We start from the raw sequence: 26432 nt of genomic DNA on the forward strand, positions 1-26432 counted from the left end.
CGTTAAATAAGCAAAAGCATAGCCACATGGTAGACTATTAAGAAGTTTTTGTTTTAAAGAAACAAATTTCCATTGGCTCATATGAAGTACTCTTCTGAATTTCTATGTAAAAAAGCAAAGTGTAGAAATACATTGTATCCCAGCTTTTGTATAGCAAAGGAGGGATATTAATATAAAAATACAACTGCCTAAAGCACAAGTGTAGTTAGTTTCACTATTCTGGATAGATAAGATAGATAATGACAGCTGCAAAATTAATTTTGCTCTGTTTTAGTTTAGAAAGATAATACATTTAAGGCTGGGGAGATGGCTCAGTGGGCAAAGTGCTGACTGTGCAAACATGAGGACCTGAGTTCAGATCCCCTGCACCCACGTGAAAGCCTGGCCTGGCAGCATGCATCTGTATCCTCAGCACTGTCATGGCAAGGGGCAGGGCCATAGCAGCAGGCTGATCTCTGGAGCTCAGTATTCTACCAGTCTAAATAGTCAATGAGCTCCAGGCTCAGCAAGAGACCAGGTCTCAGAAGATAAGGTGAATGGGGCAGGGAGAAGCATGCCTTTAGTGCCAGCACTTAGGAGGCAGAGGCAGGTATTCTGAGTTCAAGATCACTCTGGTCTACATAGTGACTTCCAGGACAGCAAGGGGTACGTGGTAAGACCCTGTCTCAGAAGTGAAATATGATAAAGGATACCCAATATTCTACACACACACACACACACACACACACACACAGACAGACAGACAGACATATACACACACTGAATAAACATATATGCATGTTTTACATATTTAACAATAAAAGTCAAAGGAAAAGAAAAAAATGATCTCCTAAAAATTAAAAGCAAGGCATAATGAATAACCTAACTGAAACAAATTGGTTGCATAAGCACCTAGGAAAAGTAATTGAGTGATATTAGAAACAGTTTTGATTGTACATAGCACGACAGGCTAACAGAAAATCCAGCCAAGATAACGCCATAAGTTTTCATGGCCTAGTGGTAATTCCTATGACATACACCATCGACCCAACAACATTCATATGCTGAAACCTAATTGCTAATCTGATATTAATAGGAGCGAGAGTCTGGGAAGATGATGTGTAATAAGGGGGGACATTAAAAATTAGATCTGTCCCCTTAGAAGAAACACCAAGGCTGTCCTGCCTTTTCTTTAAGTAATGGGACACAGTAAGAGGCCAACAGTCTACATCTGCAAACAGGATCCTTCCCTGACCCTGCTAGCACCAAGATCTCCAACTAAAACCTACAGACCTATGGGTATTACGTTTCTGTTATTGATAAGCCATCCCATCTAACACTGTAATGTTAGATTGAGACAATGATGTGTTATTATTTTAAACTATTTATCTATTTAAAATTGCCTATATTGTAATACAAATATAATTTTATCAACATAAAGAATCAAGGTATTTTATTTTCAAAAGAATATGTAGGTATTTAATTACAGTTAAGATTTCTTCAATGTTAATTTTGGATCAGAATTATAAGCTCAAATATGAAGATTTTTCAAAACCGTGTGCTTCCAGACACAGTGGAAATCCATAGGAAGATGCTTCACAAAACTAAAAATAGATCAATCATATGATCAAGTTATATCCCACTCTTGGGTCTACATTCACAGGGATCAAAATCAACATACCACAGAGAGATACTTGCATATACATATTTATAGCAGAACTACTCACAGTAACTAAGCAATGGAACGGGCTTAGATGTACATCATCAGATGAATGAATGAAGTATGCCATGTGTACATGATTTGTATTTACTCAGCTATATGAAATCATGTCCCTTGTAAGGAAATAGATTGAAGTGGAGATAATCATGTTAAGTGAAATAAGCCAGACTCCAAAATGTATAACATGCTCTCTCTTGTATATATAAACTAAGCTTACTAATAATGAAACACATGTGTGCACATGTATGCATATATATATATATATATGACATGAATGTAGAAGGTAACCTATTTAGGAGGAGGAAAAAAGTTATAAAGGGAACTTGGGAACTTAAAGAGAAACAAGAAAGAAGAAGAATTAAAAATTAATATCCTACCATCTAATATGGACAGTTAGATATTGTATATATAAACACATTGTATGTGTATGTATATCATATATATGTATGTATATATATCCCAATCTCATTGAATTAAGAGTATGTCAATAAAATCTAAATCTGTTGAGTGAAAATTTCTCTTAGAGAAGAACTGTATATATGTAGTATGCACACATGTATATGTCATGAAGGCAGAGGGGAGACTATTAGCAAGGAGGAAAGGCACAAGAGATGGGTGGTGAACAGAGACAAAGGACAGGGCTATACAGGTATGAAAATGTCATTAGGAACTTGTCACTGTATGCTTGCTCAAGTAAAATGATAGTAATGACTAAAAAGAAATATAGACTTCCCAGCTCCAGCCATAGAAAAACGCTTGGCAGAGTGAGCCTGAACCCAGATTGTAGAGTCATCCACCACTCCTTACAAAAAAACAAAAGGGCACAAGAGTAACAACTTCTTCCAAATAAAACCAGCAAGTTAGGTGTGGGGCTGAGGCTACCTGCTTGCCAGATAGCAGCAAAGAAGCTATCGAAAGCAGATGGGTTCAGACATAAGGGCAAAGCAGTTGATACAGACCCATCTCTGTTAACTTCATGTACCCAGTGCAACACAGGGAGTAAAGGATGCCCAGGATCAAAACCCTAAACATGTTGTGTCTTTGTATCATGGACTTAAATAAAAGTCTACAAGAATTTCTCAACCCCTGGAATAGAAGAACAAAGAATCTCTAATAACTTATTTGTCCCCATTAGAAGTACCTCAGTAGCTAACACTTTAATCTGGAAATCACCAATTAAAAAATAAAGAAAGAATGAATTGAGCTGATTCACCTGCATGGGGAGAGCTTCACTAAAACCAAAAGCCCTGTTGAGGGCAAGGTTTTCTTATAGAAGAATTCAAGATGAGAAATATAAAGAAATAGTAGCCTTCTGAACAACCATTTTAAAATTTGTCATGAAACAGTTCAGCAAATTCATTAATGATTAAATGAAAAGGTAATCACAAAACTGACCAATGAACTTGGGTTTGCTCCCTTAACATTGCTAAAGTAAGACAACCAGACATTGCCTGCATTTTTATGTAATACAACTTAAACTGCATTACTGGGGTGTTAATTATTCTATAGCAAAAACTTTATGAATTGGCATCATAACAATACTGAGTTATCTTCAGTGTCACTGTTATCAAATTTTCACAGTTCGTATATCTAATATAACTGATTTTTATATTCAACTTATATCCTATGATAGTGAATAAAGTTATAATTCCTGAAAACATCATATTATCTAATATCTTCAAATAATATATAATATATTAATATAATAATAAATTATATTATATATTAATTAATATAATAAATAATATAATGTTATATATTATTTTAAGAGCATATTAAACAGAATAGCCTCCCTAGCACCATTGGGTGGTAAAGGAGAGAGTAAAATATTTCAACTCAGTAATCAGGAAGAGCAAATTGTTATAAGTCACTTATGAAGGGAAAGCCTGGGTTATCATCCAGAGGTTTAGCAGTCTCACTGTGGTACAAAACTGGAGCCACATGTTTATACCCAGGGAAGGAAGACAAGCCAATAATTCAATCTAGCAAAAATAACCTTTAGAAATAAGCTTATAGAAAACATATTTGTACTACTCAAGGACTGCTGCCCCAATGCATTCTTCTTGAATATGTACAATCCTCAAGAAGCCTTGGGTGTCAGGCATGTGTGGGTCTTTATTAAGTCTGAGTACCTTAGTAGATTAAATATTCAGTTACAAAAAACCTAGGATAGCAAAAACTCTTCTCAAGAATAAAAGAACCTCTGGTGGAATCACCATGCCTGACCTAAAGCTTTACTACAGAGCAATTGTGATAAAAACTGCATGGTACTGGTATACTGATAGACAAGTAGACCAATGGAATAGAATTGAAGACCCAGAAATGAACCCACACACCTATGGTCACTTGATCTTCGACAAGGGAGCTAAAACCATCCAGTGGAAGAAAGACAGCATTTTCAACAAATGGTGCTGGCACAACTGGTTGTTATCATGTAGAAGAATGTGAATCAATTCATTCCTATCTCCTTGTACTAAGGTCAAATCTAAGTGGATCAAGGAACTTCACATAAAACCAGAGACACTGAAACTTATAGAGAAGAAAGTGGGGAAAAGCCTCGAAGATATGGGTATAGGGGAAAAATTCCTGAATAGAACAGCAATGGCTTGTGCTGTAAGATTGAGAATCGACAAATGGGACCTCATGAAACTGCAAAGCTTCTGCAAGGCAAAAGATACCGTCAATAAGACAAAAAGGCCACCAACAGATTGGGAAAGGATCTTTACCTATCCTAAATCCGATAGGGGACTAATATCCAATATATATAAAGAACTCAAGAGGGTGGACTCCAGAAAATCAAATAACCCCATTAAAAAATGGGGCTCAGAATTGAACAAAGAATTCTCACCTGAGGAATACCGAATGGCAGAGAAGCACCTGAAAAAATGTTCAACATCCTTAATTATCAGAGAAATGCAAATCAAAACAACCCTGAGATTCCACCTCACACCAGTCAGAATGGCTAAGATCAAAAATTCAGGTGACAGCAGATGCTGGCGAGGATGTGGAGAAAGAGGAACACTCCTCCACTGCTGGTGGGATTGCAAGCTTGTACAACCACTCTGGAAATCAGTCGGGCGGTTCCTTAGAAAATTGGACATAGTACTACCGGAGGATCCAGCAATACCTCTTCTGGGCATCATCTTCCAGAATATGTCCCAACCGGTAAGAAGGACACATGCTCCACTATGTTCATAGCAGCCTTATTTATAATAGCCAGAAGCTGGAAAGAACCCAGATGCCCCTCAACAGAGGAATGGATACAGAAAATGTGGTACATGTACACAATGGAGTACTACTCAGCTATTAAAAAGAATGAATTTATGAAATTCCTAGGCAAATGGATGGACCTGGAGGGCATCATCCTGAGCGAGGTAACCCAATCACAAAGGAACTCACACAATATGTACTCACTGATAAGTGGATATTAGCCCAAAACTTAGGATACCCAAGATATAAGATACAATTTGCCAAATGCATGAAACTCTAGAAGGATGAAGACCAAAGTGTGGACACTGTGCCCCTTCTTAGAATTGGGAACAAAACACCCATGGAAGGAGTTACAGAGACAAAGTTTGGAGCTGTGACAAAAGGATGGACCATCTAGAGACTGCCTTATCTAGGGATCCACCCCATAATCAGCTTCCAAACGCTGACACCACTGCATACACTAGCAAGATTTTGCTGAAAGGACCCAGATATAGCTGTCTCTTGTGAGACTAGGCAGGGGCCTAGCAAACACATAAGTGGATGCTCACAGTCAGCTATTGGATGGATCACAGGGCTCCCAATGGAGGAGCTAGAGAAAGTATCCAAGGAGCTAAAGAGATCTGCAACCCTGTAGGTGCAACAACATTATGAACTAACCAGTACCCCGGAGCTCTTGTCTCTAGCTGCATATGTATCAAAAGATGACCTAGTCGGCCATCACTGGAAAGAGAGGCCCATCGGACACACAAACTTTATATGCCCCAGTACAGGGGAACGGAACGCCAGAGCCAAAAAATGAGACTGGGTGGGTAGGGAAGTGGGGGGGGGGAGGGTATGGGGGACTTTTGTGATAGCATTGGAAATGTCATTGAGGAAAATACGTAATAAATAAAAATAAAAAAAAATTATTCAGTTACTTAGTGTGGTAGTTTGAATGAGAGTGGACCACAACAGGTTCATATGTTTGAGTGCTTAGCCTCCAGTTGGGGAACTGTTTAGGGAGAACTAGCAGGTGTTGCCTTGTTGGAGGAGGGATGTCAGAAGCCACACTATTCCTAGTTAGCTTGCTCTCTCTCTCTCTCTCTCTCTCTCTCTCTCTCTCTCTCTCTCTCTCTCTCTCCCTCCCTCCCTCCCTCCCTCCCTCCCTCCCTCTCTCTCTCCCCCTTCCTCTCTCTCTCTCTCTCTCTCTCTCTCTCTCTCTCTCTCTCTCTCTTCTCTTCTCTTGGTCTCATGAGTGTTGTTTCGATATGTAAGCTCCAACTATTGCTCTATTAAGTCTGCCTGCCTCCACTGTGCTCCCCATGGACCAAGCCTCTGAAACTCTAAATGAGCCCCCAATAAACCCTTTCTTCTATTAGCTTCTTAGCTCATGGTGTCTCATTAAGGGAGTGAAAACTACCTGTCATTTGCAGAGGTAAGATCAATAAGAATCAGACAGAATGAGCCTTTACAATGTGGGCAATAGAGGGGCAGCATGAAGCCAGCCATGTCAAGGGACACTTAGCTTTTCTCACCTGCTTCTTAAATAGTAGGATTCTTCCAGTGGAAGACAGGAGATGCAGAAGTGCTATAGATGTGGCTATGGCGAGGTGTGAGCACACAGAGCCTGCTGTTTGCTCATAGTTGAGTGTGTCTCTCAAGACTTCATGTGTTGGGTATCTGTTCCTCAGTATGATAGCATGGTATGATCCTTATGGGAATAAGTCCCTAAGTAAAATGGGGTCATGGCCTTAGAAAAAATTGTGGAACCCTAGCCTTTCTGGCCTCCCATTTCTCTCTGGCACATGCTCCTACCACCATTGCTTGAAATGATGCAGCCAAAGGATCCTACCTCAAAACCGGGGACATGCACTTAGATGTAGAGCACCTCAACCCAGAGCTATGTAGGCCTCTCTTCTCTACTGACAGAAAATGAATTAATAAGGACAACTTATGTATTACTTACAAATACGGATGCTCTATAAGAATGTTTTATTTGAGGCTTTGTTTTCTAAAATGTCTGTATCTTTTTTCATTTTATAATAAAAAACAATACAATGATAAAAATAAAAATTAAGAATATTTAAGTTTACCAACATTTTTTTAAAATGTTGAAGCACATGTTAGAGAAATCTTATCTGCCCACACCCTTTCATTTTGTAGAGAGCAATAGCTCAGAAAAGTAAGTTTCCACATCACATTTGTATCCAAATATTGAGTAAATACTACACATCTTTGCCCATTCATATGTGGTCCTCCCTTTAAAGTACCTCACACAACTTCCATAATTTATATCAAGTTTCCTCAAAACTCAGGCCACATGGTCCTGCCCATATAATTCTTCCCTTCGCCCCTAGGAATGACAGGTTTTGCCCCATGTACACACAGTAGCTTTCTTTGCTACTGAATCATAGTCACTTATGCTACATCTCCCCTATAGGTGAACCAGGGACCACATTTGGCTCTGTTCCTCTTTCTAATACATAGTATAATCACAACAGATACTGAATGCATAAATGGACCAGAATTAGCAGAAGAGGAACCCTTCGGATCCACTGAGGTGGTCTGTAACCCAGATAGGGGGTGGAGTGTCAAGAATGAACCAATAGATGGTATTCATTCTGTTTTGCTTTTACAGTCTTATTCCAACATGTGGAAACAGGGCGATGTCCTCCAGGAAGAACAAAGGGCATGCTAGCGTATAAACACAACACATGGAAGCAGACTAGTTTGTTCAATCTACCCACCACTCCTCTACAAAAGGAAGCCATTTAGTAGTCATCATGAGCAAGATGCCACAAGGCTTATATAATAGAAATGCTCACAAAATTTGGCTGGGTAAATGTTCTTATGCTTGTTTATTCATAACCTTGAACTTTTTAAATGAAACAAATGTACAGAAATCTATACAGAAATTAATGCATTAATGAACTTTGTAACCGTATGATAATTCAGATAGCTGCAGAGTTTACCAAACCTACATGTTGAAGACAAGATTCCTACATGGAGGCCACTGTAGGACTATGATTGACAAGTGTAGTCCTCTACTAACAGATAGTAGAGTTCAGCCTTTGACAGCTGGAGATTGAGAACTCTTGGTAGAAGTAGTTGAGCTGAAGGAACCAAACACAACTTCAGCCAATACTAATTTGTCCTAATGGAGCTGACAGGGGAATCACAAAAATGTTCATTTTGCAAAAATAAATAGGGTCCACCAGTGCAGAAAGTATTCTCTTGTTTTTAGTTTTAAGTTTTGATGTATTGTAACTTAGTGGTTATATACATTTTTATATTCAAAGTAATTAAGTTATAAATATATATAAAAATTCTAATACACATAACATGAAAAGGCAACATTACGGTACATTTCTAGAAATAACCACATTGTGACTATTTTATATATCCTGCCAGGCAATTCCATGCAGGCATGAGTGGGTAATTTACCAGTATCTCATATGCACACACATCCACTAATATCTAACTTCCTCTTAGAATAGGAATACCATTATGCTGAGAATGTTGATGGCTGTTTTGGAAGGCTACAAAACATTTTAGGGGTGGATTTTTGCTGGAAGAGATATTTATGTGACTAATTAAATATATTTCATGTCTTACAAATGCTCGAAATTTAAATTGGAATGTATATTAAATTATCATTTTAAGCAACATAATATTGTAAGGTCGGCTTCAATTCTATGTGTTTTCCTAAAATAACCTCCTTCCCTACATTGCTGTTTAGTTGTCCTGGGAGTTTATTTTCTACGATCTTCATTCTGGGTGGGGCGAGAGGAGCAGGAGCTTGTTATCCTTTCAGCAGATGAACCTGCTCCTAGCTGAGCTAGCCTCAGTGCTTGCTCTGCTTCTGATGAGTCTACATTTACTCTTTCACCTTCCTTCTCGTTTTCTCCCTACTTTGTCTCCTCCATGAAATTTCCTCGTAGACAGGAGTCGACTCACTGGGCATTCAACCCTCCCAACCATGATTCCCCATTCTGAAGTTGGATCTTCATAAGAATTTATCCTTAATCCCAGGGTCCTTTTGTATCCTCAGAATCTCTTTTACTTGTAAAGTCATGCTGACTATGCTCTCTCAGACTTTCTTCCTTAATTGAGGGAAATATGTGCCCAGCTAGAAATGTAAGCATGGATTAACTCTTGGCATAATCCCTGTTTTAGACTGAGTCTCAACTTCATTGCAGGCCATAGGATTGTAGCCATTTCTAATGCCACTGAAGATAAATTGTCTTCCCCACTCCTTGATCATGTGATGTTTCAATGAGAATAGTGCACTTGCCATACTCTCACTCAGTCACTTATTATAATCCATCAGAGATCCGCTGGTCTGACTGACAATGCAGTAGAAAGACAGAAGGACACTGTTGTAGCAGCCTTTTGGGGTTTTATGTTACCTTGACAAAAACAAAAAACAAACAAACAAAAAAAAAAAAAAACCAAAAAAACTAGAGTTATTTTGGAAGAGGAAATCTTAATTAAGAAAATGCCCCCACCAGTTGGCCTGTGGGCAAACCCAGGACCCATTTTCTTAAATGGCGTATGATATGGGAAGGGCTGGTTGTCTTAGATGCTATAAGAAAGCAAAATGAGCAAGCCAAGAAGAGGCAGCCAGTAAGCGACACTCTCCCTATGGCCTCTGCTTCAGCTCCTGCATCCAGGTCCCTGCCTTAATTTCCCTAGATGACAGGCTGTAAGCTGTTAAATAAATAAATAACATAACATAACATAATGTAACATAACAAACAACTAACAAAACAAAAAACAAAACAAAAAAAAAAGTTTTCTCCCTAAATTGCTTTGGGTCATGGAGTTTTATCACAGTAGTAAAACCCTAAGACAAGTGGGTTATGGCAACATACTGAAATCTCTTTGAATAAATATGAATAATGTACTTCAATAAAACTTTCTGGAGTTGTGGAATTTGTCCACATCTTCATTGTCAGAACAGAAGCCACTGGCTACATGTAGCTATTAATCACTTGAATACATGTATAATACTGGGAAAAAAAACTGTTTTATTTTTATTTCAATTAATTCAAATTGAAATTTATAGGGCCACATACAGCAAATGGCTACCACATTAGGCAGCAGACCTTAGCAATAGAAATAGAAATATTATACACTGTGGCCAAGGAAATGGAAATAAAAAGGGACATCCAAGAAATGGAACAGAAAGAGGAGACACTGCTATTTTCAAAGAGAGACAAGAGAAGTTGCGATAATTCAAAGGTAGTATGCTCAGGAGTGTGGGGAAGCAAGTGATACCATGTACTGAAAAGTTTCTTAGGCTATCCTGGAAATCAGAAGTTTTAACAGGTTGAGTTTCCAGCGGTAAGAAGGCCTCCTGGTAGAAACAATTAGAATTTTCAAACTGCATGGGTGGAGGTGGATCAGAGCAAGACAAATGAAATGTTTTTCTTTGACACTATCTTGAGAGTCTCTTCATCTTCTATGCACCCCCTTTCTAAGACTACCTTGTCCTCCCCCACATGGAGGGACCCTGATATATGGCATAATAATGATAGTGCAGAGAAATTACTATTTCACCTACTGAGTGATTAATATGAAATTAGTTACTGCAACCCTCAGTAGTGAGGAGAAGATAGAGGAAAAATTTTGTTTTGTTTTAGCAGAGAAAAATACAAGATCCAACACTGCTTGGCACACGCAGACAACTTTTTCATCTAAAACTCTCTACACTCTTAGCGAGCTTAATTAATGAGAAAACTTCAAAGAATGAGGAGATGAAATACAAAACATAGATTCCAGTGTTCTACTTTATTTTAGAAAAACCAGGCTTGGCGATTTCCCTTCCGATAATACACAAGTGTAGTCCCATGTGGCAGCTAGGAGGTATTAATTCATCTACTAACTGATTTCTCTAAAGGCATCTCACTCATGAGGGAGAGGAAGAGAGGAAACTTACAGTCCCACCCTCTGACTTTCCCCGATGCCATTTTGCCTTATTTACAATGGAAATCCATCCCTATCCTTGTAGTACAGGAAACGTTCTCTGATAAACCATCTGTGCCATCCCTTGGAAAAAAAAGGATAAATCTTAACATTCTCCCCATTTTAGACTGAGTCTCAAATTTCTTTATCAAAAATCATTCAAATAAGCATCCATGAATCTGAGACTAACATGCATTGATGGGCCCTTAATGGTTGTCCTACTGTGTGATCTTCGTTTCATCTTAATTCAGAATTCCTTAAGGACTCAAACTGCCTTGTGCAAAAATATAAATCCTTCCAATTACTTATATGTCAGGTACATTTTTAGCCTAGTCAAACAGATACACAATAATGTATCCTGACATTTATTTTCGTCTGTTTTGACCCAGAGATGCTGCTTCCTTATTTTATACCACCTTCTAACTGTCTTATTTTGTTGTTTTTTCTTTCTCTTGCTCAATTTCTTTACCTTTCTACTGACAAAAAAAAACAAAACAAAAAAAAAAAAAAACACAGACCTAAAATACAAACACTAGGACAGTGTTTGTCACAAGGAAAAAAAAAAATAAGAACTTTGAAAGATCATGGCTTCTAAAGAGTTTGACAAAGGGTTTGATGTTTGGAAAATGAAAATAGCTGCCACGTTCAAAAAACAACTGTTTTTGTTTGAAGAGACGTTGCTGGGAGACTTTCTGTTTTGTTTATAACTGATCTGGGCCTTCTATTTGTGTCTCCAGGCAAACATAGAGCTTTCACTGCTAGCCTTAGCTCTCCTGTCTTTTCTGAGTCCTGGACTTCAGCTTCCAATCCATTCTTCCTTAATCATGGCTTTGGATACCTGAGTCAGGATCATCTTAATATCTCTTCCCATCCAATTTATGTCTTATGTTCTTAAGGTTAAAAGGTTCAAGGGCCTCCTGAAACCACCCACACTACCACTGTCCAATAGAACATCCTTGTGAGCTTTATATATTAGTGAAATAGTAGGACTGAAGAGAACCAAGTTAATGCTTTCTGGATAAATTCTAAGAATCCAGGTGGGTATAGAATCTACCTAAATATATTATCTGATGCATCCCCAGGGGTCTACATATCGTCACTGCCTAGCAGTAACATTTTGTGCTATCACTTAAAGCTTTGGCTATGGAGTTCTGCCAGTAATGGAGTTTAATCCATTTATATGTGCCAATTCATCTCTGTCACAAGCCTATTAATTTCTTCATAATTTTACTCTGCCTAGCCCTTGTACAATGAAGCACAATGATCCCCATTTATGTAACAACAACAACAAAAATATTTGGAGTCTCTTATAAATTACTCTGAATTCTACTGGTTTTAGTGACCAGACTTTTTCTATATTTCTTCTTCATACTTAAATTATTTTTTTTAATTATTTTTTGGAACAATACACTGAAACTCTGGAGTGCTAAAGAGTGAAGTCATAATAAAGTATAAGACTCTGATGGGCTCTTTCCCATGCAGCCTTGTCCCAAGAAAGACTCTCATGGTACATTGCATTTGGGGTGTACTATTGCCACAAGCACAGCTGCTTTGTAGGGAGGGACTGCTATCCTCCCAATCATCAGTAAGCGTTATGTCAAAATACCTATAGCATTGCTATCAAAGTGAAGACTCTGTGACAAATAAAGGTCATGGATTTAAAATTAATCCTCTTATGCTGTTGGCATTTCTGCATGGTATGATCCTGAGGAAACAGGGAGTGACAGCTAAGTGGCTAGCAAGAGTTAACACAGATTCAGGAGACTACTTCATCAGATCAGCACAGGAAATTCACATTAGTTTATGCTGTCTTTTCTATATTTTTCAGGATTGGAGCAAAACATCAGGAGCTGAGAGAAAAGCAGGCAAGAGGCCTTGTTGATTATGCCACGGCAGTGACTGGACCAGTGCACGATATGGACGATGACGAAATGGACCCCAATTATGCCAGAGTGAACCACTTTCGGGAACCATGTGCATCAGCAAATGTCTTTAGATCTCCATCTCCCCTTCGAGCTGGACCACTTGCTTACCCTCGGGATGGGCGTCCACTGTCTCCAGACCACTTAGAGGGTCTCTATGCCAAGGTCAACAAGCCATATCATCCACCAGCCCTAGCTGACAGGTAATATAACTGAGTGAAAGATGAATGCAGTTTTAATTCAGTAAGTTTCAAATCATCTCTACTGCTGAAGCAGATAAAAACATATCCATCCCTCAATCTATTAAAACCACAGTGACATGGTGCCCTAGACAAGTGTTGCACTTTGACCTACTAGTAAGGTATCAGTCATCAAAAATAAAACAATGGCCGGTTATAAGGTGATATAAATGGATGGTGACAGTACAGCACATGGAACAACAGGGAACAATTTTTGCAGGAATACAGTGGTGGAGAACTAATGAAAGCTTTGAAGGAATATTGTCTTTTGTCCTAAGATCCCTATTGTAAGACACTTATTCAAGAAGATGGCATGGAACCTGGAGATACAGAGTCAGAAAAGGGAAAATGGCTTCTGAATGGGTGTAATTGAAGTAGGACTATAGACAGCTATAGAGACAAATAAGATAGGGAAAACTAAACTGCCTAGCTATTCACTGATGAGCAGGGGCAGAAAACGAGGTAATCTTGGTCCTAGGAGTTTGATGAAGTAAAGGAAGATAGGAGGTGACCTGTAGCTTTAGCAGCAAGGGAACACGATATTGGGAGCATCTGTCTGAAGGAAGTAAGGAACAGGATAATTCCAACCCCACCTCTTGCCAAAAGAAAAAATGCCATGTCTTGGGAAATGCTGGTCCAAGGGAGCTTTGTAGGGAGGGACTGCAAATCCAAAGGTGGGATTAGGTGACCTTGGAGTCCCACATTCCAGGAGTGGGTAGATGGACTTGGCTCTAACCTGATTGCTTCTGCTTGGAATCTGGGGAGAGGAGGTGAGGATGAAGGTGTGAGAAACTCTCATTCTAGATGAAAGATAAAGACTCATTCTCCCGATTTCTGAGGGTTCTGACAAGCACCCGGTCCCTAGCAGTAGCCAGCGTCTGTGTGATAGCATGATATATTGCATGTGTTTACCGTTTACACATTTCCCCAGCTGGGTGATATTATGCACTTTCAATTAGGTTGGGGAGAGGAAGGGAAATCATGGCATTTTTATGCAGACTGTAAAGTGGGGCTTCACAAGACTGATTACCTTTCAGAACCTTTCCAATAACCAAGTGGGAAGCCAGGAGCAATTTTTAATCCTTACTGTCAAGCTTCCAGGTTGATAATATTAAAGAAAGATGGTCAAGTTTTTCGTTAGGACAGAATGAAAATATAAATTCCTATGACTGTGTAATACGGCCATCATAAGTAAATTGCTAATTCCAAGGATTGATTAAGAGTTGGCCTTTTTCTCTCCAGCCTTCACATAGGGTTGAATTTTATCATGTAAATAATAATACTATACTTGAGTCTATTCTAGGCTAAAGCATAGTCAATCTTCCTTTCTCTAAGTCAGAAAGGGCTTCATAGCAATACTCTTTGCATATGTCTGATCGAACACCAGCACCCAAGACTATATTTCGCAGACCTTCCCAAGCTGGTATGTCCCAATGTCAATTCCATGGGAATAAATGTGAACTATTCTGCAAAAAGAAATTTGTAGCAAACCCACAAGCTGAGTTAAACCACAGAAACAGGCTTTCCTTTTCCTGTGCCCTTTTATTTCCTTGATGTGTTAATATGTGTTCTTGATCTCCAAGAATACTAAACAACCAGAACTCATCATGCCTAAAATATTTGTCACCCAAAGTTTATTTTACCCATATTTTTAAGCCCTAGGATTGTTCCAATTCCTATCTCTTGTAACAAAATCCAGGAAATTAACAACTCAAGAAGAAGAAATCTTTATGTCCATACAGTTTTCCAGGTCTCAGTCTAAGCCATCTATAGCTGCTCAGCCCAGCTGTTTCTGGGCTCCACATCTTGATGGGGAGAATGTGTTTGGGGAGAACTACTCATCTAATGACAGCAGGAAGCATAGAAGATCACATAGAAAGAACCAGGGACATCATTAACCCTTCACAATCATGCCCTTTGGCTAATATTGATTGTGAAATTGACAGGGTCTCAAATCTGGGCATATCTATGAGGAAGCTTCTACATCGGGTTATCATCATGAAGTAGGCATCAAGTATTTCATGGGCCAGAATCCCATACTGAATTAAAAGGGAGGCAAGCTGAACAATAGAATTTCTCTCAGCTTGCTTCCTGATAATGAGACTGCTGCTTCAATTTCTGCTGTCATGATGTCTCCATCATAATAGACTGCACCCTCAAACTGTGAGCCAAAATAACTCTCACCTTCTTAAGTAGCTTCTTGTCAGGTATTTGGTCACAGAGAGGGGAAGAATTAGCAAATGCTCCCTTCAGACACTTACTTCCTCAGACTTGACTTTACTTTTGAATAGCTATGACCTTATCAACAGATGAACCCACTGACAAAGTTGCCGTCTCTCTGTGGCCCTAGCTATAAACACAGCTGTACTGGAACCAAGCCTTCAATACTGAATCAATAGGGGGAATTTTTAGATCTAAACCGTGACATACATATATATGGTATTTTAAGTTAATTTTTACCCATGTAGGTAGACCAGGAAAGAAATCTCGTTGGATAATGTTAAAGACAGTCACTATAAAATGCTGCCAAAAAATTATTTATTTACTGCCCAGTCCACATATCTGTATGAGTAATGGAGTCTTAATTTTGGCTTTTGCCTCTGTGTTAATAAATGCTCCAAATCTGCCTTCTGCGGAGTTTTAGACAGCTGTTAAATTTTTAGATAACAGATCAAAGAGTGACTCTTTTTACCCAGAATTGTCTTGATTCTGCTCTTATCTTTAATTATATTTAAAGACTGCGCTGTTCCTTTTCCTTAAAGTCTTAAAGCAAGTGATTTTTGCCTTGATGCACAGTAAACACTAGATAATGATAGCTATTATCATCATGGTTACTGTTATGACCACTTGTACTGTTCTGTATCCGTGAAATTCTGGGTGCACGTAAATCTAAGATTTCCATTAGATAGCATTCCAAGCAGACACTCTGAGTTCTAAACCTACCATATTTTAAAGTGAAGGGCATATCACTTATCTAGTCATCTGTTCAATCTTTCTTCATTCAATAAGCATTTATTTGGCATCTGCTATATTATATATACTCTAGAAAGTTCTAGGGAAGATGGGAGGGCTATCCTGACATGTTCATAAGGATTAGAGGAATTCCTTTTCTAATCAATAGAAACCCACGACATGTGGAAACGGAGAATTGTAATACTCTGTAATTAGAAGTGAAAGCTTCTTTCCCTTGTTTAGGCTACACATAAAAGGCCTCCTAAAGCAGGTGAGAGTGGAGCTGGCTCTGGAAGGCTCCTTAAACATTGATTAGGTACAATAAGATACCTCTTTTCTCTTACAAAATAGTTATGTAAGAAGGTCAAGTTGCTAGACAGAGCATGCATTTGAGGAAGTTGAGAAATACCCAGAACATGCATGTAAGCAGGAAGGAAAGTGGCAGGAAGTGAGACTGCATGGCACACTGGAGTCACTGTGTCACATCTCATGTTGATACTTAATTGGCTGATAGTAACTGATGACAAGTGTCCTGCGGCTGTCCAATGTGGGCTCCAGAAATCTGAGTGATGACATATGTGCAGTGGAGACTGATATATGTCAAGATCCTGTAGCCAGTATCATAACGGTGTCCACAGAGGTGGAGAGGATAAAGCCTGTCAAGAAACTGTAGCCACTAAAAGGTCATTGGTAACTTAGAGAGGACAGAGTCAGTGGCTTAGAAGGAGCAGAGGAGAACTGATAATAGGAATTGCTTTGGTGGTAAGACTGTAGAGAGTGAGCCTAGAGGTAATGAGAGGGTTATTGGATGGGAAAGACTGTGTCTTTGAAGTCACATCTAAAATGGTGATTCCAAACTAACAATGTCCCCTTATAACAATGTTGTAGAAAATAAGCTCAGAGAATGTGAGTAACTTGCCCAGTATTGGGACTTCATTCTAGACCTTTCTATACCTTTCTTTCACCTAACCCAGCCTGTTACATAGACACACTTCTTCCTTCTTAGTACAGTATGCAGGTAAGGTGGCTTAGTTTGGGCTCTTAACATACAAATTAATGGCATGTTAAACCATGACTTCTGGTGTGGGGGCTGATCTGGGTCCAATTCTCTTCCACTACACAGCCTTCAGAAAAATAACTTTCCCAAAATGCCATGCTGCATCTTCATGCAAGCAATGCAACAAATACTTACGGAGCATAGGGCCAGGACTGGTAGTCAGTCCTAAGTTCACTAGGGAATGAGAGGAAATGGTATATCCCCCTCATCAGGTGTTGCTATACGTTATGAGATATGTAGAAGACAGTGGTTGGTACATGGTAGTTACTGTAGCGGGACTGTTGGGTTAGTGGATGGGGTGAAACATAGGTGAAAGTCAAAGTGAGAGGAAGTGTGGCAGGTGAGGGCAGGGCTTTGTAAACTCCTCCCACAACTCTTTCCCACCCAAGATTTTTATGCAACCCCAAAGTATGTAAGTAATAATAATAAAATACTTGCTAATAATGTACTATAAATAAATTTATATTAAGATGACTCTTTATGTGTAATATTAGCAGGCATTATAAATGGAAGAAGATTTGCATGCTAATGGGATGTATGCTTGTTTATTTTACATAAAGATTTAAATCTTGGCTGAATATTTGATACTGTAGGACATAAAGCATCTTCCACGTTTTTCAGAATTGATCAATACTTTGATTTTATAATTGTCAATGCTGAGAATACCACTTCACATAAATGCATAATATAAAATGACAGAAGTATGCTTAGGGCCCCTTTCAAAACCGTTGGAAATTCTGTGCTCATCACAGACTAGAATTCATGTAATGATTTTTTTTTCAGTGAAATTCAAGTCAGCAACTCTAACATCAATTTTTTAAATCAAACATTCTAACGAAGTATGGTTGAAAGATACATGAATTTGATATTTACATACTGAGAACTGAGGATAGGAAAACAATAGAAGTTTTAGTTTCTAATAGTCATAGAGGTACAGTAAAAATATTATACTCTTTAACATACAGTAGTCTCAAATCTGAGCCAAAGTTTCATGTTCATTGTACATGATGCATGCAGGGTAAAGTGTTTATGTTATGTGTTCTGGGCCTAGGCTGCAGTGAAGGTTAGGATACATCAAGGGAGAGTGCTGCCAAAAAATACCATGAATCAATTATGTGGCCATGGTGCATCCAGAGACCTTATATTGTTGGCAATTTTTTGCAACCCTTATATTCATTTATGACTTCATCTGTGGTTGTAATTCACAGTTTAAGAAATTGGTCATTAGACAGACCGGAAAGAAAGGAGTCAATGGCCAGAAATAAAACAGGAAGGCTCAAGAGCACAAGTGAGGGAGGACGACCGAGCCTTGGTCACCAGGGTAAGGCATTCAAACTCATCAGGAGAGAGATTAAGGGGCAGCTGTGGGAGGAAGAGCTGGTAGACGATTTGTACTTAAGGTGTGGTCCTGAAATCCCACAAATTGGTCAATGCAGAGCATCCTCACCTCTCTACATGATGGAGGCTTAATGCCATGATGTCTCAAATGCTGTGATGGTTAAAAACAATTTACCTTTTAATTACATATATAATTATTATATATAGTAATACTGTTATACATAATAATATAATACCTGGTATATATATATATATATATATATATATATATATATATATACCAGGGTACAGAAGGTATGGCACATTGCCCTAGGATCACTGGGCAATCATTTCTTGAGGATAAACTCTTCCAGCTATTTTAGTCCTGGTTTGTAATCCACATCTATAGCTCTTTGGGTGTCTGTTCCCTGGACACACTCAAGTCTATTGACTTTATGATCACTGTGTTAATCGTGGTGTACACAAGTGGACACTGTCTTCCAGATGCATCAGAAGCCAAAGGATTTTGTATTCCTTGGCCTTAATCTTTTATTCTTTTTATATTTATTAATGTGACCAAAACCTGATTGTCAGCTACAATTTCTAGCTTATGTTATACTTTTTATCTAAAGCTTCTATGCTTTCTTTTTTATTAGATATTTTCTTCATTTACATTTCAAATGCTATTCCATTTCCTAGTTTCCTCTCCAAAAATCTCCTATACCCTCCCCCTGCTCCCCAACCCATCCACTCCTGCTTCCTGGCCCTGGCATTCCCTTATACTGGGGCATAGAATTTTTACAAGACCAAGGGCCTCTCCTCCCAATGATGGCCAACCAGGCCAAACTCTGCTACATATGCAGCTAGAGACACGAGCTCTGGGAGTACTGGTTAGTTCATATTGCTGTTCCTCCTATAGGGCTGCAGACCCCTTCAGCTTCTATGCTTTCTTGTTAGTGTTATTGTTATACTGTTATAATAAACAATATGGTAAGAGTTTTCTTCAGCTTCCATCTAGAAGGGATGTCAGGGCAGAAATCCACGCAGAAACTTGAAAATAAGAACTAAAAACAAAGGCCATGGAAGAATCTGATTACCAGCTTGCTCCTCCTGTTTCACTTAGCCTGCTCTCCTGTACAACCCAGGACCGTGTGCCCAGTGCAGACCTGCCCACAGTGGGCTGGGGTCTTCCACATCAGTCATTAGTAATGACAGTAGCCCCACAGACTCACCCATAGGCCAATACTGTGAAAGTATTTTCTCAATTAATTTCCCCTCTTCTCACTTGACTCTAACTTGTATCAAGTTGACAAGACAGTACCAGGACAATTGTCAAGCTATGTATTACTGAATCTTGTCTCTTTTAATTGGAAGCTAAAAATATGTTTGTTACAAATTAAAACCAGGCATTATGACTCACACCTGCAATCCTAACAGGTCCAGTGCTGAGGCAGGAGAATCATGCTAGAGTTCAGGATGGGCTACATAGGGACATTCTATCTTACAACACCCCACCCCCAAAAGTAATTGTTACTTTTAGCCCATTGTTATCATCCATAAAGATGGGGACTTTTTATCAAAAATATTAGCTATGCTTCGTGGGCTTAGTTTTATTACTCTCATATTTAATCATTGTGACTCATATATGTCATTGATAAGATCATTGATCAGTGTCAAATATAATCTTTACAATTCAGTACTTGAGACCTCCATTTATCTGCCCTCTGTGGAATCTTCGCTTGGCTATTAATTTAGTTGACCAGTATCTAGTTTACATTCTCCATTTTAACAGAAACACTGTAAAACCTCTGACTTATTTTGAGGTTCCCCATGTGTTAAGAGTTGCCCCATTTGCCATCTCATAACCTAGCTAAGAAAGGAAACCACATGTTCTTAGTGAATCCTAAAGTAATTACTTTCTCTAACAGATAATCCAAATAATGTATACATTTAAAGTGAATTATTAAAATGTAATGTGGTCCAATAATACTGGACTCTGCATTTGCTTACAAGGATGTTTATTGACTAACATAATACAACAGGGAAATCAAAGTGGCAAATAGCAGGGAACACCCCAGCAATGCAGGCAAGTGGCCTTAATGCTCCAGTATGTACTTACAAGTGCTTTGTAGAAACTTTTATTGAGCATTTATTACATTCCAAAGCTCATACAAGGGAGTTTAAAAGCAGAATCAATCCTCAAGAAACTCAGTCTAATGACTAGGTCTGTTTCCTGAACAACAACAAAATCACAGTATAGCGTTAGAGTAGTAAATAAAATCCATTGTGAAAATATTTAAATTGTAAGTGTATTCAATTTTGGAAAGGCACGAGGCTTTGGGGCCTTCTTGTGACATTGGTTCAAATTGATTAATTTTTCAAAAACTTAAGTTTTAGAGCTGTAAAATGAAGAGAAGGTATCTGCTATATCCAGTAGATTGTCTGTGACTTAAGTGAAATAAGTCCTGCCTCAATAAACATCAACTCTAAATCTTCAGGAAAGCTTTTTCACGATAACATTGAACCATATAGCACAATGGGCTCTATATTGAGAAGGTCAGTAAGTTAAATATAACTGTTTACAAAGGTTCTTCGTTGTATTTTGACCCTTGAAGTCATGCATTTCAGAACTTGATCGATTCCATCTGTTCCATGACCACATGATTCTAAAAGTTAATCCTACATTTAGCTGTAACTCTTGCTGAGATATTATAATCACCAGAACCAAAAAGGTAGAAAGAGGAAAGGAAGTGAGAGGATAATCTATAAAGCAACTGAAAAACATCTCAGATGCTGTGGGACTTGTCATATCATCTGCATACATGAATAATGTAGTTGTTAAACAGTGGGGTACTTAGGTAATTATCCTTCTCAATCCATAGCTCATTAGATATTCCTAAGCCAGTCACCGGAATCAAGGTTATCTTCTTTCCATGTCACTAAAGTGTCCACATCCATCTGCTGGACTGGCCAAATTTCCATGGGCCCTAAAGAGCTGTCAATAACACAGTATGTGAAATAAGAATTTTTTTTTTTGGCTACAAAAACAGAAAACTCAATGGATATATTTATGTTTCCCATTAAGAACTTCATGTAGCCCTCTTCAAATGACCTCCTTTCATCTCCCTGCTTGCCTTTGATTTGGGGAAGACCAGAGGCTATGGGTGTACCCTCCTGTGGGTGGGTTTCATCTTGGTGGGTTTCACCATGTTCCATTATAACTCTAAGATAGTCTCATGTCTAGTCTTTGCAAAGAAAAATCTGAAAGGGTGAAATAGCCAGTGAACTATGCTAAGCAAGTTGATCTCTTTATAAAATAAAATTTCCGGAAGTCTCCAATAACTTCACATTAACAGAATTTAAAGGGTCACTTCCTCTTGCAAGAAAATGTGAAAGACTAGTGAGTGTTTCATCTTTCCAGCAAATGAATTCAAAGGAGCAAAAAAGGAGTTCCAAGTGGCTCTTATAGATCACTCCATGGAATCCACCACAATTAGCTCAAGTCTAGATGACTTCTTTCTTTTCCACATTCTTCTCCCTCTAATAATCCAAAAGTTGCAGATGATGGGTACATAGCACTTAGGTCAAGGAAATTCATATTAGAATCCTGTGAGAAGTTATCCTTAGTAAGAGATTATAGCCCCTCTCTAATTGCTGAGGCAGAAATATTTCAGTCTGAGCAACTTCTGATGTTACTTGACTAAAGCACTTGGTTAATTGTCTTCTCAGTTTTCACACTCACTGAAAATTTTGTTTTGGGGAATTCTTCGAGAAGAGGAAAGGCAGATATGAAAGGTATTACCAGACAAGCTACCCAGCCAGGTGGGAACAGCTGGGGGAGGGGGAGGGGGGACAGATCATGTGCTGCCGGGGCAATGCAGGATAATTGATGTCTCTTGTCACAACAGTGCATTAATTGCAGAGATTCAGCATTTTACTAAGCCGAGCTCTGTCACCGACAGCTCACATGAGACTGATGTTTGTTCCCGGTCTCCTCCCTAGTGATTTTTCCAGTTAATTTTATTTCAGATTCGCAGTATTTTAGATCTTTCTTCTGACTCATACCTCTATGGAACCTGTGTGTGAGATCAGAACAGTGAATACAGTAATTTCTTAGAGATGTGGGTTTTTTTTTTCTTTCTTTCTTTCTCTTTTAGTTCTGCAAACAGAACCAGAGCCATCACATTTCACTTCAGGAATCCCAGTGATAAATGCTATTTCCATGGAGACTTAACTCATCAGTTGAATGAGGCAATCAGATTTTCCCCTCAGAACATAATACCATCAATGTTTAAGTGACTTTTAAACAATAATGAGAACTCTCCTAATGAAAGAATCGCTATGGCCGGAACAGTGCTGAGTAACAGCTTTACCATTAACCCGCCTCTCCTCTACCCCTTCTCTATTTAAAACGTGATGTTCTCATTAATTTCCCCCATGTTCCGAGGGCCCTGCTCTTAGGACAGGTTCCTAATAAAGGGCAGACTAAATTATCATTTTCAGAATAAAAGGTGTAGACAGCCTTCCATGGAGGAGGGTTAGTACACAATGACAATCTACTCCTAAGAACACCTCCCACCCTAACCTCAAATAAATAAGCGTGCCCTAGGAACACTCTACCCTGACTGTTAAAACTATTGTGTATTCATCCACGTAAATGGTATTTTTTTTTTCAAGCAAATGACTTGAACTTCAGGATCTATTCATTTAGCTAAGTCTATTTACTCAGAGGAGGTTGAAGGATATGCATAGGCTATCCTCAGTTCAACTTAAAACAGCACAAACAGAAGAGCACCTGGCCTGTAGGAAGATGGTGCCAACTGTATATAAAGAACAGCCAAGTTCGTCCTCAGCTATCAGATGGCCCTCCTTACATTTTTGTCTCTTTCTCTCTTTCTTTCTTTCTTTCTTTCTTTCTTTCTTTCTTTCTTTCTTTCTTCCTTTCTTCCTTTCTTTCTTCCTTTCTTCCTTTCTTCCTTTCTTCCTTTCTATCATTCATTCATCCATTCATTCCATAAATTCTGAGATGCCGGTTATATACTAAACACTGTGTTCAAGGCTGTGGAGATACAGAAGTGTATCCTTTCCCTGCACAGCTAGGCTGATGCAGTTACTTCAAGCCTCTTGTGACCTGTGGTTTGCATTCATCTATTAGGCTAAGCCACATACCTTTTCATTATACAATCTTTGCTGATGCTAAGGACAGATCTCAAAGTGCCCTCTTTACAATTTTTTGTATTTAATGCAATGTGTAATCAAGAATAGGCCATTGTTAGGTCAATTACTTTCCTGTATTTATCTTTTCAAACAATAAATAATCAGTGGGATGAAAGGGGGCAGTAAAAGATAGTTTTAATGCTAGCACTCATAAATATCCAACATCTTAAAGAGATGTTTTAATATTTATATGTGGTGGAATACTCATCCTCTAGAGAGAGCATGGCTGAAGGCTGATATGAATCCATACAGAAACAATATTCCCAAGTTATTCTACCTTACAGGCCCACAGGCAAGCCTGAGCAAGCCTTGGAATTCCCTCCAATGTGCCCAGCACTCAGTCTCTCTCTTCTCAGGTGGTCAATACCTGTGTGACCAGCCTAAAAAGGAAACTTTTTGATGCATACTCAGTGCACTTTCTGTGTCAAGTTTAGTAGAGCACCTCTCCTGATCCACACTTATCCTTTGGCCAAAGCCTGATCAGACCTCCTTATACCATAGCAGTATTTGTCTGGTAGATTCTTCATGAAAGTCCAAGACCAGAATTCATGGTTCAGGTTGCATGCACTGGACACTAGAAGCCAAAAAGAATAGTTGTGTTCTAGGGAAGGCTATTCTTAAAGTCAGACACAGAACAAAAGAGCTCACCAGCAAGCTTGCCCTGAGATCCCTGGAAGCGTGCTATAGGAGTAGTGGGCATCATATTAATGGGACTTCTATCTGATGCTTTTACCTCTGTTTTTGAGCCAGCCTATGGACAAGTACAGGCAGGAAAGGAAACATATGTACAAGAGAGAAGATAAGAAGCTGAACATAGACTCTGAAGCTGAAACTTCATATGTTTTGAGGACTAGCTCAGCTATTTTCCATCATTGTTGTGTAACTTTAAAAACCAAATCACTTACCATCTATCTCTTGATATCTGTGTCTATAAAAGGGCATAAGACAGTACCTACAGAAGAATTCTGTTCCTAGGATTTAAATGTGTGTGCATACATAAGTAGGAAATAGCATTGTATGGTTAATAAGTAGTGTCTTTATATGTAGTAATTCCTGAGAATTTGTACCATCCTGTCATTAAAATTAATATTAATTCCATAGAAAGTAGCACAATGATGGATGCCTATAATCATAGCACTTGGAAGGCTAGGCATAAAGGTCTTGAGTTTGAGGCCCCATAGAGCTACATAGCAAGAAACTTTCATAAAAATACTATTTGTTAATTCCCTTGTTAGTCCTTAACAGTGAATTAAAAATGGGTGAGGAAATATATTATTCCTTTCAGTGTTTTTCCTCCAATTAATGTATCTTGTATAATTCTAGCAAAATATCAAAGAGGAAAGTTGCTATTGGTTCTAAGCCGTGTGACTATCTGTGTAACCACTTCTGCAGTCAGGATCCAGAAATATTTCCATCACCACAATGAGCTCACTCACAGTCCCCTTTATAGTCAGATACCATCCCCCCATCCCTGTCTCTCAGCAATCACCAGTCTAGTTCACATCTCTGTAACTGTGCCATAAATAGCATAGTTCAGAATGAGAATCAGGTAAATAGAGAAGAATATGACCTTCTGAGACTCTTTTCAAACAGAATAATGCTCTTGAATCTACCCTTCTTGTCATTGTCAAAATGTTTTACTTGGTGTTGTTGGGTAGTAGACCACAGTACAAATGTACCATAATCCCTTAGCCACTCACCTATTGAGAGATGTTTTGAAAGGGTTCATATTATGGCTACTAAAGAGATGGGAGAAATGACTCTCTCCTGGCTTTTTTATGAACATAATAAGCTCTATTTCTTCCATTCTTCCATTCTTCCATTCTTCCCTGTAGACCTTTTTATTTTTTCTTGCCTTATTGCACAGACTGTAATTTTCATGGCCATGTTGAACAGCAATGGAAAGACTGAAGACTTTTGCTTTCTTTTTTTTTTTTTATCATGTGGAGAAATCATTCTGGCTTTCACCTTTGAATATTAGTTGCAGGGATTTTGTTGGCATCTTTATGATGCTACAGAAGTTCAGCTTGAATCCCTAGTTTTCTGAGAGTTATTATAAGCCAATGAGTTTTAGCAGATGATTTTTCTATTTTAACTTATACAATCATATGATTTTCTTCTCTAGCTTGTTAATATGCTGATTATAGCTAACCTTTATCAAACACAGAACCAACTACAACTAAATAAATGCCACTTAGTTTTGGTATATAATTATTGCAGTATTTTACTATTTGCTACTATTTTGACAAGCATTTGTGCATCTGAGTCATATGGATTACCAGTCTACAGGTTTCTTTATATCATCTTTAGTTTCAATATGGGGTGAGACCAGCTTTGCTGGCTAAGTAAGGAAGTGGCACACACTTCTTTTTTCCTGGAAGAGTGGATAGAAATAGCATTAATTTTTCTTTAAACCTTTGCTAGCTCTCTCTAGTAAAACTGTCAGATACCTAACATTTCTTCTTTAGGAGGTTTTTAATTATAAATTCAAAGACCTTCAGAATTGTAAGTCTGTTCAAATTAGGTTTTATTGTGTGAATTATGGTAGTTTTAATCTTTCTAGGACTTGATCCATGTTTTAAAACAAAATTACATTATAGAGTTATCTGTAGTATCTTTCTTATCCTAATGATGGTGCATTGTCTAATTGTCTTCTGATGCAAGCATGTTACAGACTAACTGTCCCCATAGCCGCTTATCAGCTGATAGCCTACAGGGTCACTGGTGCTACCCTAGTCCCTTCCTGATATTTAAAACTTGTGTTTTTCTCTTTTTGTCACTTTTTGTTCTTTTGTTTTATTTGGAAACTTGACAATGTTTGACTTTTCAAAGGACCAACTACTTTTTTTCCTCATTCTTTTTCTGGTTCTAAT

General features: G+C 38.4%; 1 protein-coding gene across 3 annotated transcripts in view; it reads left to right on the forward strand.

The window, feature by feature from the left end:
- The window catches only part of Pard3b (par-3 family cell polarity regulator beta), a 1003618-nt gene that overhangs the window by 828149 nt on the left and 149037 nt on the right, over positions 1 to 26432 (forward strand). For all 3 annotated transcript variants that reach the window (XM_006496298.3, NM_001081050.2, XM_006496299.4), the window contains one exon: positions 12684 to 12980. In XM_006496298.3, the coding sequence (XP_006496361.1) occupies positions 12684 to 12980 (297 nt within the window). The remainder of the gene's footprint in view (positions 1 to 12683; positions 12981 to 26432) is intronic.

The sequence above is a fragment of the Mus musculus genome, chromosome 1 (genome assembly GCF_000001635.26).
Source record: "Mus musculus strain C57BL/6J chromosome 1, GRCm38.p6 C57BL/6J".
Classification (NCBI taxonomy): domain Eukaryota; kingdom Metazoa; phylum Chordata; class Mammalia; order Rodentia; family Muridae; genus Mus; species Mus musculus.